The 12245-nt window shown below is 49.3% G+C and overlaps 1 protein-coding gene across 1 annotated transcript; it reads right to left on the minus strand.

Annotated features, from left to right (window-relative positions):
* Window positions 1-1447: 1447 nt before the first annotated feature.
* On the minus strand, window positions 1448-9539 carry H2AZ2 (H2A.Z variant histone 2). The gene is made up of 5 exons (XM_045793564.2): window positions 9412-9539; window positions 6822-6899; window positions 4365-4478; window positions 2452-2581; window positions 1448-1778 (listed from the first exon to the last, which is right to left on the minus strand). The coding sequence occupies exons 1-5, from the start codon at window positions 9412-9414 to the stop codon at window positions 1717-1719; spliced, it is 387 nt and encodes a 128-aa protein (XP_045649520.1). The 5' UTR covers window positions 9415-9539; the 3' UTR covers window positions 1448-1716.
* Window positions 9540-12245: the final 2706 nt, after the last annotated feature.

Genomic DNA, 12245 nt, shown 5'->3' on the forward strand with positions numbered 1-12245 from the left:
CTCGGGGTTGAGTTTAAGCTCCACAGTGGGCGTAGCTATTACTTAAACAAATTTTTTAAAAAAGATACAGAATATGTCTGGATCTTGATTCAAATAAACCAACTGCAAATAGCTGAAAGGAAAATTTGAACACTGAAGAGATCTGGTACTCGGGGCGCCTGGGTGGCACAGCGGTTAAGCGTCTGCCTTCGGCTCAGGGCGTGATCCCGGCGTACCGGGATCGAGCCCCACATCAGGCTCCTCCACTGGGAGCCTGCTTCTTCCTCTCCCACTCCCCCTGCTTGTGTTCCCTCTCTCGCTGGCTGTCTCTATCTCTGTCAAATAAATAAATAAAATCTTTAAAAAAAAAAAAAAAGAGATCTGGTACTCTAATTTTATAGCTGTCTGAAGATTGTGATTATGGTCAAAAAAGTGCCCCATCTTTACAGACTCAGTGAATACACAGACACGGAAATAAATCATGCGAAACGGGATTCAAACCAATCCACTGGGAGCAGGGAGCGGGTGGGCATATGGGTAAAACAGAGCCGACCACAGGGTAACTGCTGGAAGCTGGAGTACACCGGGCTTCATGATACTATTCTCTTTATTTTTCGGTATTTTTGAAAATTTCCATAATAAAATAAGTTTTTAAAAATGAGTTTTGCTTTGATAGTGCTACATAATAAAGCATTTAAAATTTTTCTTTCTTAATGAAGACTTCCCAGCAGAAAAATAGAGCTTTCTGATGGACCATTAATTGGTACATTAATTAAATCTTACAGGTTACTTAGAAACTGACAAAGCAAAATATTTTCTAAAAACATGACACAAATTTCTGAATGTTGTACTCTATATAATAAAAGACCACGAAAAGCTGGAAGTTTAAGTAAAAGCAGAAAACTTTGATAAATTTTAACTTTAATTCCAGGTAAGAGTGTGGGCTCTGGAGTCGGCCAAATCGAGGCTTGTGTCCCAGCTCGGCCCTTTTCTGTCTACAAGACAGACGTCTTCTGGCTAACGGTAACTTCTGTGAGCCTTGGTTTCTCTATCTTTAAAAGTGGGTGTAAGAGAATTTCTTCATCACTAAAGCACTTAGTTCAGGACCTGCCACATAGTAAGTGCTCAGTAAATAATTCAAAACAATTCCGCTATCCTATCTCATCAACTCTGAGCGTACGTTTTCATCCTCGAATAACTCTGGAATCGGGATACATCTACCTGCTGGCATACCAGGGTTTAATTGGCAGTTTTTCTTTCCTTCGTTGTGTGTAAGACAATGGTGCATACTGCAAATGGAGAGCACCGAAGATTCCATGTCAGGATATGGTATCAATCCTGAGAAATCTGTTTTCCCAATTTCTATTTTAAAATTATTGTGAATACAAAATAACGGATTTGAAATTTTAAAAATTTCAAAGAGCAAAATAGTTCCAACACATCACGAACAGAACAGTTTTGAGACAAATTGTTTTTGTAAAAAATGGTTTATCAATTCCATTTTTGTATAAAACACACGGGAGAAACCTAGCCAATCAACACACAAGCGTTGCCACATGGAAAGGTACTTTATCAAACTTTGAGCCTAAGAACGTACAAATGTCTCTTATCGCATCTACAGTAATTGTCTATGCTTTTCCATCTGCCTCTTTTAAAAATTCCACATATCCCCATTATTTCTTCTGTCTCAGTTACAGTACAATGACGGGGAGGAAGGGGGTTGGTTAAAACAATGCTCTAAGCGGTTTTCTGCTGTCCCTTCTTTCCAATCAGAGACTTGTGGATGTGCGGGATCACACCTGGAAGGAAACGTACAGAAAGAGGTGAACAACTCAGTGCCTCGACGAAGAGCGACCCATAGAAATGCAAGTTCCTAAGTCTCCTTCCACTCGCTGGCCCTGTGCCAGTACCCTCACCAAGGGTTCCCTCTCTTGGGGCCTAGGAACCCCACTAGAACTCTGCAAAACGGTGCCTTTATGGGTTTTGGGGAAGAGCAACCACAGTCTTCAGGAGGTTCCTCGAAGGTGACCCAGCAAGGATTTAGAACCAGAGCTCACATCTCACCCGCACTCATCCCCACACACTCAGTGATCTCAGCCCTGACTTTCAAGGGCATCGCCCTGAGCAGTTCCACAAGGTCGTTTTTAAGTCACAGTTGAAGGGTGTGGGAAATATTATAAATACTAGGTTCTAAGTATCATATATGAGCTTCAGACAAGGAGCTTGCTAAAATAAAAGTGGCATTGTATTTGGCTGCAAGAAGAAATATATATTCAGATCAGGATGAACAGAAGAAGCCTTCACTGTAATGGACCCAACACTGAGGGACTTCGTGTGTGTGTGTGTGTGTGTGTGTGTGTGTGTGTGTGTGTGTTCTAGCTGACTTCACATGCACTGGGCATCACTGATCTGACTTAGGTCTTCGTTAGAAAGGCCAATGACGACCAAGGCCGTAGAGGTCATCATACGTACCACCCCCAGCGATGGTAGCCTTGATAAGAGAATCCAACTCTTCATCACCACGGATTGCAAGCTGCAAGTGACGCGGAGTGATCCGCTTTACCTTGAGGTCCTTGGAAGCGTTACCCGCCAGCTCCAGCACCTACAAAGCACCCGAGAGAGCCCGTCAGAGGGTGAGGCGTTTGAGATCAGTGTAGTCAGTGTAGACTTGAGATTATAGCTGAAAAGATCCCTGCGGCCTCTGCACGCGACAGACATGTAAACTGACAACACGGGTTTCTTTTTCATGTTTCTGATGCTTTTAGAGAAATCTCCTCACTTCACCGGGCCCTTTTATATCCACTTGCTGCAGGAACCCTAGACACCTGCACGAGAACCTGCTTCTACAGAAAGAAGGGCGAGGGAGAACACTATTCCTTTGCCAAGATTCTCAAGGTGAACATCTAGGAAAATCACTCTTTTACTATGTCCCTGTAGTCTACTTTTGCCCAGCCCTTAAGGGCTGCGATTTATTTCTTAGTACTCATAGAAAAGTTTAAAAACATAATGAAAATAATTTCTCACTCAGTTTTTAACATCACTGGGACCTGTAATCTGCAGGCAGCATGCTTTATTCTAGAATGGGAATTTTCAGCTGAAAGAATTTCAAAGTCCCAGCTGGCCATAAAACTGCATTTTTAATTTGGTTTTTTCCTCCCCAGACTATACTGGCATTATACAACCTCTGATGGAAGTCCTACAAAAATAACTCTCTGAAGCCGCGAGGAGACAGAGCGGCGGGAAGCCTTGGTATGCACCGGAAGCCACAGGCACACTTTACAAGCCACCGGGACCCTACTCTGTTCTCCCCTGAGACTCTGGCTGGTCTGGGGGGAGGCCTGGTACCAGCATCTTTCGAAAGCTCCCCAAGTGATCCTAGTGAAAAGCCAAGGCTGAAAAGTGATTATTCCTGACCTTAGAGTCTAGTATTTTCTTTACTGCTACTAATGACGAAACCCCCAAACTTAAGTATCTGGAACATTCTGAGCCAGAAGTCTATGCCTCCACATGAGTGAATGAAGTGTGCCCCTCTCCAAAGTATGCCTCTAAGCACACGCACACGTGTGAGCTGCAGGAGAGACGGGGGTAGAGGCTCCACGCTGCCCGCACTAAATCCCTGGCTCAGGACCTAAGAGACGAGACCGTCTGTAGGTCAAGGACTTGGTGAGGTTAACGGAATGGCAGCAGTGACAATACGCAGATCAAACTTCCATATTTCAGCCTTGGTCCCACCCACAGCTCTCCTGAGGAAGAACCTTCCCTGTTCCTGCCAGGTTGGCTATCGCCACCATGTGACCTGCTTGCTACTCTAGTTACTTCCCTGGCTTGGGATGTGGCTGAAGGAGTTTCGGAGCCTTAGAAGGGGCCGGGACGGAGGCAGCGCTGATCCATCACCCAACTATTAAGAATTAATTAATTTATCTTCCTGAAATGTCAAACTGACCAAGACACAGCATTTTATGCATATGACCCCACAGAGAACCAAAAGGATCAGTTAGGTCTTTTACCAAATTCCTTATCACCATCACGTATCTGTGATTTTTAAAAATGGATCATCACACTGGCAAACCTTTACCCCACCCCAAATCTTCACTCACAAGGAGATTCTGGTCTAATAGCAGTGATACGTATAATTCAGGGTTCCCTGCATTACTAATACAGTATTGAAAGTATGTGACACTCCTTTGTCACATCGCTTAAAAATATGGATTGCTGAGCCTTGTCTGAACTTTAAAAATGAGTGTATTAAGGTTCCTTGTGACCCTGGTACCGGGTAACAAGCCTGTAAGATGCATCTAAAAGTGCGCATGTCTTTTGGTTTCGAGCCCCAACTCCAGAGTGCAGGCCCCTTCTGGACTCCCACATACAAGACACCCCCTGCAGACCTCCGCAGTGAGGTACTCCAGGATCGCGGCACTGTACACGGCAGCCGTGGCACCGACCCTTCCGTGGCTCGTAGTGCGAGTCTTCAAATGTCTGTGGATGCGGCCCACGGGAAACTGAAAGACAGACCATCGGGATGGGAAGCACCTAAGAGTCTTGTCATCATACCACTGAGAGTGACCGAAAGCCGAGTAACGGGGGTAACGCAGGAGAGATCAATCTGGTTGTGCTATCAGAAGTCAGGCCTATCTAGCAATGAACAGTTCCCAGGATCTGTCATATGTCCTAGGAAGGAGCCCCAAATCTTCACGCCGTTCACCCTTCTGAGGAGAGAAGAAAAGGCAGAACACCACGACCCAGGAACTCATTCCGAACATGGAGCGTCACAGCCACGCGCAGAGAAACCACTAGGTGCAGCACCCACTGCCTGTCCCACGGGGCCTCATGTCGTGTGGGGATCATTAATCCCTTCCCGGACCAGCCTCGTGGGACTTCCTCTCCCACCACCTTCCTGGGCCCCAGCACCGACCTGCCTTGCTCAGTTTCAAGAGGTGATCTGATAGCTAAGAAAAACCAACACCATTCTCTCACCGGGATGCTTTCTGAGAAGAGGAACTTTCTCAGCTCCAAGGGATCCTTTGCCGCACCCCTGTGTCCCTGACTGCCCCCACCCCACCCCTACCCTGTTCCAGCACCGCCACAGCTCTACCACCTTCCCACTGGCTCCTTTCATCTGCACCTCACTCAACACAACTCCACGTCTGTAGCAACGGCTCCAGTCTGTCTACAGATCTCTTTCCAAAGGCAAGACTGAGTGACTGACTGAAGTGTAAGCAGGCGCCACACCCAGCATGGAGCCTGACTTGGGGCTTGAGCTCCACCTGAGACCACGGCCTGAGCCAAGCGCATGAGTCGGACTCCTAACTGACTGAGCCACCCAGGTGCCCCTCCAAAGGTAAAATTTAAAAGGAAATGCTGAAACCCTAACTTTCCTGTCACCCGTTTTATTCCAATCCAAACCTGGCTTTTGCCAAACATCATTCTCGAAGGTCAGTAGTGACACTTGAACTGCCAAATCTAGTGGCCATTTCTAGATCAGATCCTTAAGGAGGAAACGCACGGTATCCTGTTCGTTTACGCTCCTTCACTAAGTAATCCTGAGCTCCCCTGGAGCAGGCAGGTTATCTGACACATATGAGGACCTGCAACCCCATCTCTTGGCCGGCTGCACAGACTACATAGAGTTCTAATGCTGCCTCGGGCTGGTCTTCAGGCTTTTCTTTCTCTGACTCAACTACCATGTGTTTCTGAGGGTCCGCCGGGTCCTCACGTTCCTTTCTCATGCTCGACACAGCAAACACCCACAGCATCAACCACCAATTTTACATACGTGATCTTAAATCTGCAATTCTTTTGATCACTCCCTCTTGGAAAGGGGGCTCAAATCTACGACTCTTGTGGACATCTTCCTGTGGGTGTCTGCTGGAACCTCAAGGTACTCACCGGAAACTGACTGTCATAACCTGCTTCTGCTACAACACACACCCTTCTGACCCTCAACTTCAGAGCCTCGGGAAACCTTTCTCGCCTTGCCTCTCAACCCTACGCCTCCCCTCCACTCGTGGGGCACACACGCGCCTCCCATTCCTTCCTCCCCGCTCTGGCTCAGGTCTGTGTTTCCTAAACCACTGAAACAGCCTCAGCTGTCTTCCTGCTCTCACCAGACATTTTCAGGTTTACATGATGCTTTAAAATACAGGATGTACCATCAAGGGTAACTTCTACCCCCCTTCCTTCAGTAGCCCTGGATCATGTCATCCTCTTGCTCCAAAACTTTCAGTGGCTCACCACAGCCAAGAGGATAAAAATCCAAACCTTACAGTCTGGCCTTCACACTTTCCTTTTAAAAGGGACTCTTATATGCAGGGAGTAATTCTTACTCATTCAGAAAATGCTGAGTTTGTGGATTAAAGTTGCAACAACTGAAATATATGAAGTTTGAAAATATTTAGTGTTTCGAGTACATCACTCCAGTCTAAAACTGAATATTGAGGAAATATTCAAAGGACTAATGAATAGTCCATTATTCTGCCCAAAATTCGAGCTCATCCTCAGTTACCATACCACTACAGACACCTTCTCAAAAAGAAAAACCAAAGCCGACTTACTTTAATGTGATACAATTTATAAAAGAAACAGGAACATACTTACAATCTAGAAATAACAGATTTTAAGAGAGAAAATCCACAGAGTTCATTTAAGGTCATCTCATGACTTGTTCTCATTTAGAAGAATACAAATTAAAAGACTGCTGTTTTAGAATTTAAATTTTGAGCAATTCACCTCATTAAAAGGCCAGCAATACACATACATTTTCATAATTAATGAAACATCTATGGGTCCTGAATCACAACGATAAAGAAACTAATTTAATAGTGAATTACGAGAGCATCAATTACCTGTAGCCCGGCTCTCTGGGAGCGAGACACTGCCTTAGCCTTGGCCTTCCCACTGTCCTTTCCAGCTTTGCCTCCAGCCTAAATGAAAAAAAGCTCCAGATGAAGAGTTGAAAATGCTATTTCAAAAATATTTGGGAAACAATTTTTTCCAGTTTTACCTCAGGTAGGTAAAAAAACTGTAGGTGACCTCCTTCCTCAATTTCAGATATACATGTGTTACATCACCATTTATTAATTTATATAAACATGATGTCAAACCTTAAATACTTATTTAAAATGAGGTTCCTAAAAGTTTGAATATTTTTCTCAAATTTCACCCTGAAGAATCTTCATTAAGTCAATATAAACTTTTATGCTGAAAATATTTCATAATGAAATAATATTTTAAAAACATTTAAAAAACAGTTAACATATATCATTTCCACAGAAACAGTCAGAGGTTAGCTGTTTGGGGAGACAGGAAAAAAAGCACCTTAAAAGAACCAAACCCTCAAAAACTTATACATGGAAACAGTACGTGACCCAGCAATCCTACCCTGGGTCCCTAACCACAGAACTGAAAGTGGGGGATGCGACGCTGCGATGTGCACACATGTTCACAGCAGCCCAGAGACAGAAAGGCCAGGTCTACGGAGGTAGAGAATGCGGTACGTGCATAAAATGGACGGGTACTCAGCAATAAAGAGGACATTCTGGCACCTGCTCGGACATCGACAAACCCTGAAGACATGACCCTAAAGGACAAATATTGTTGATGCATCTTACAGGAGGCACCTGTCAAAACCAGAGGGACAGAGGGAAGGGTGCCTGCCAGAGACTGGAGAGAGGCTGGAACGGAGGGTGAGTGTGTAATGGGTGCAGAGTTTCACTTTGGGAAGAAGGAAGAGTTTTGGAGATGCCCGGCAGTGCTGGCTACATAACAATGTTAATGGACTTAATACCACTGACTGGACACTAAAGAATGGCTAAAATGGCAAATGTTGTTATATATATTTGAAAATTAAAAAAAGACCTTCCAGGTTACGCTAAAAGGGTTAAACAAATCCTACTATCAACCGATAGTTAAAAACAAACAAAACCTCAAATCACCTTACCGTTCACGAATAGGACATCGTACAGAGATGCAATGGAAAATTATGCAACCATTTCAACAAATGAGATGCAGGTATGTGCGATACAGAACCCCCACAAAAATATTTCTTCGAGAAAAAGGCAGAGTATGTTCAAGGGCAGTGAGCTTTTACTTCTGTAAACACGGGGTATTCCACACACAGGACGTACGCACATACATTTCCGGGAGATCACAGTACTAAGTTAGACAAGTTAGCGGCCTCTGGAGAGGTTATAGCAAGAATCCGACCTGAGAGAGAAACCAAGGTTCTCTTTTGGACCGTTAGATTTTACCATTTAAATCTACTATGGCTTCACTGTTTAAAAAAAAAAAAAGCTAGTTAAAATTTAAAATCAGGTTACAGGATTGGCCAGCTGTTTCAGGGAGTGGAGGCTAAGCTTTGAAACCGCCTATCCCTTTGCAATGCCTTTCTTAAAAGAATTTTTAAGCTGCAAGAGTCAACCGCTCGTACTCCGGCTGCCCAGCTGCATATCTCAGTTGGTTTAATGTTTAGCTCCCAACACACTATTAAAAAAATAAAGGCCTTAGCAGGTATTAGAAGCAGGAAAAGTCTACAAACTAATTCCTATCTTTCTTATATTTAGTCCCTCGGCAAGAGAGAAGGCTTAAGCACCTTTAGATGTCTAGAGCACCCCTCATATACTTTTATAACTGCTGACCACACGGCTACATAATAAGAGAAATCTGTATAATTTTTGGGTTTCTGACTTTGGCTGACGCTTACATCGTCACTCATTCGTCCAACACAGAAAGTGTTTCAGCTGCGTCGGGAGTCAACAGTTTACAGTGACGATCGCTGTCCCCAGGGCCGAGTCAGGAAATAAGAACTGTTCTCAATCACAAGCCGCCGACTGCCAGAGCCCCAAGTGACTCTCGTCACGCGGTGCCAGCCTCAGACCCGCGGTGTGTGCTGTCCCACTCACTCGGTAAGGCAGCGGGCACCAAGTCGCGGGCTTTCCGAGCCGCAGAGAGGCAGCGGCCCGCGTAGGTCCGCGGCCAGGGTTGGAGGGGATCCCGCCGGTGGGACACACCTGCCCGCCGGCCCCAGGACGGAGGGAATCCCGTCGGCCAGACACCTGCCCACCGGTTGCCGGGACGGACGGCTTCCCGCCGACCGGATACACCTGCCCGCCGGCCGCAGGACAGAGGGGTTCCCGCCGGCCGGACACCTGCCGCCGGCCCCCGGGGACCGCGGCTCCACAGCAAGCCGACAGCTCGCCGCCGCCGGTATTTTTAGCTCCCGAGACCCGCCAGTACGTAGCCGCTGGCGGAGGAACGCAGGTCTGAGGCGCCGCCCGGGGGACACCGCGGAGAGCCCACCCGGGACGCAGGCCCGCCTCACGGCCCGCTCCCCTCGCTGCGCGCCGGCGCCACGGCGGGCGGGGCGGCCCCGGGACGCCTCAACAGGTAGCGGCGCCGCCCGCCGCCGCTGCCAGGCCACCCGGCCGCCGCTCTCACCATGGTCTCGGCCGCTCCCGCCCTCGCTCCCGCCGAGCCGCCGCCGCCGCCGAGCCGCCGCCCCGGAGCACCGACCGCCGCCGCCGCCCCCGCCGCCGCCGGAGCCCGGACAATAACCGGGGCCCGCTTCGCACCGCCCCGGCCAATCCCCGCTCGCCTTGCTGGTTTGAACCCCGGCGGCCGCCCAATCGCGCGGCCTCTTCTAACCCGGCCCCGCCCCTGGCACCTCCTCCCTAACGGCTGTTTGTTTTTGCACACGGCACAGGGGGGCGGGGCCTCCAGACCCAACACCGACGCGCCTGTGTGCGAGAGGGGGCGGGGCCACGCGCGGCTCTCGGCCTGTCTCCACGGCTCCAGCCCGACGAACGGAGGGCCGGGCCAATGAGGGAGGACGGGTGGCGGTCGTCAGCCAGTGAGAACATCGCCCGCGAGCAGGGGAGGCGGGCCGCCGTGAACGACGGCAGGGTTAGCCAATGGGTGGGGCGACCGGAGGCGACCGTGGCTTTCCCGCGCGTTCTCGGTTCCCGCTCTGCGGCCTGTGAGGAATGTTTGGGACGCCAGCGACGGGGGGCGTAGCTTGGACGTGCTGCTTCCCCCAAGCCGAGGCCCTCGGTGGCGGGCGTTCCGGTCCCGGCGGCGCCCGAGCGAATACAGAACGTGGACAACCGGAGTGTGGCCGGCCTCCCCAGGACCGGCACCGCCGGGGTGTTCCTGCCTTTACCTTCTCCCGCGCGCGGCGCCCTGCGTCGGCCTTTGTCCCTGCTGTCGCCTGCTGCCCTCCTCCCGCGTCCGCGCCGGGGTTCGCTCATGCGCCTGCGGGGCAGGGACGGAGGGAGGCGCCCGCACCGCCGGCAGGGACCCCGGAGGTTTCCATGGGGGCTGTCTGTGGGGTGCGGATGGCCCCGGTGCCAGCGCCCCCTCGGGCCGCCGGGGTGGGGGAGAGGAGGGGTGAGGAGCGGGGTCCGGGTCCGGAGCAGGTGCCCTCGGTGTCCCCGGCCCGCCCCGCTACTCCCCCTCCCCGCGCACCTGCAGACCCCGCCCCCGGAGACCTGACCAGTTGCGCTGGCTCGCTGGGCGTGTGATCCGCGCAGGGCACCTCGTTTTCCCACTCCCGGCCCACCGTGCGGGGTTTGGGTGAGCGCTAAGTCCGCAGCCTAGAGCAAGCACTCCCCGGGGACCTAGTGAGGGATCAGTCAATACCCGATAAACTTTCCTCAACAGGAAGTCCATTCCGTCGCCCTCGGCCTCAGATTCGGGGAAAGTGGAGTTAGGTTGACAGACCCAGGGGCTCATCACAAACAGTACTGATCCCTTTCTTGGTTTCTGCGTCCCGTTGAGAGCCTAGAGAAATAGACTGAAGCCCACACACGGAAGAAAACGGATGGCGTTTTCTGGCATCTCTAAAAACTGCCCATTAGCCATTGTATAAAGCAAGTGTGTTAGCGAATCCAGTCTAGTTCCCAGTGAACTACGGCTGCGAAGAAGATGGCATGAGCTCACAAAGAACGCTAGTGGAACCAGGGAATTTTAGCGATTAGCATCCCTAAGTGATAAACGCCCGCACTGCCCGCACGTTAACATTCAACCTGGCTGGATTTAACCCGATCAGATCCAGTGTGACGGTTCTCATGGTGCGGTCCCTAGACAGCACCGGCAGCATCTCCTGGAATTGCTACAAGAGCAAGCCCCGTGAAGGCAAATCCCCACCTTAGACTCTGCTTCCCCGGAAACTTGACCTAACACGGCTTTTCTTTGCAAAGTTGTTAAGTTTTTGAGTGGGCCGTGTATTCACACGTGCAGAACTGTAAAGGTACAAAGGATAGAAGGCTATCCTATACAGTCATCCATCTTCCCAGGGTTGCCAGTGTAATGACGAGAGGACAGCCTTAATGATACATGATTACTACATAGATTCCCCGGGTTTTTACCCCTGTGTTCAGTTGTAAATTCCCTTTAACACCAAGACATTCTCCAAAATATCGTAAAGCCTTTAAGAGACAGACTTTTTTTGTGGCCACTCTTGTAAAGGACAGTCAAATTCTCTTTTTATTTTTTAATTTTTAAAAAAGCATCCCTGGGGGCTTAGGCCAGCCCCCAGTGGCAGACGGTGACTTCCATGAACCAGAACCTGCCTGGTTTGGATGAGGTCAGTCAGAATGCAGCATCCTCCTGACCTGAGCCGAAGGGGAAGGCAGAGGCTTAATCGACTGAGCCACCCAGGTGTCCCCCTTTAAAACTTTTCATAATAAAAAATTACAAATATACATATCCTGTGCCTATCAATCAAGGTCTGTTCAGGTTCCAGAAAACACACCAGAGCCTGGGGCCCTGCACACACGTCTGTTTTGCCGCCTGCTTCCCTGCTAGGTTTTGCCTAGGGAGCATCGGAGGGAAACCACGAGACGGGCAGGAAGAGGGACGCAAGTCTGTCTGCTTGCTCTGAGCATCACCTAAGCAATGCTTTACTCCTTCCGTAGCTGTAGTTGAATCTGTTTTCCCAGCACCTGCAAAACCGGACTGGTCACTCCCTCCCACTCGGCAGTCCAGCCAGCTCTTCTTCCCTCAGGTGTGAGCTCCAGCCCACAGGCCCTTCCCCTAGGGTTCTAAGGTTTTCCTTTCTTTTCTTCAAGATATTTGCCAGTTGTCAACAACTTAGAGCCCTCCGTTTACCCTGTATCAGTTAACAACTCTGTATCCAGTTAACGATCCTTTGTATCTTCTCTGTTCAGACAACTGGCATGTTTTCTGGAATCTGAACAGACCTTGATTGATAGGCACAGGATACATATATTTGTAATTTTTTATTGTGAAAGTTTTAAAGGTTAAACCTCTGC

Source organism: Ursus americanus, chromosome 3, assembly GCF_024610735.1.
Source record: "Ursus americanus isolate L20-20 chromosome 3, mUrsAme1.1.p, whole genome shotgun sequence".
NCBI classification, from domain to species: domain Eukaryota; kingdom Metazoa; phylum Chordata; class Mammalia; order Carnivora; family Ursidae; genus Ursus; species Ursus americanus.

Excerpts from the sequence above, each read along its gene's own strand:
- H2AZ2 (XM_045793564.2), bottom strand. Across the intron at positions 4,479-6,821 it reads CCCAGAGAGCCGGGCTACAG|TTTCCCGTGGGCCGCATCCA; the intron begins GTAATTGATGCT and ends TCTGTCTTTCAG. Across the intron at positions 1,779-2,451 it reads GGCTACCATCGCTGGGGGTG|GTGTGATCCCGCACATCCAC; the intron begins GTACGTATGATG and ends GTTTCCTTCCAG.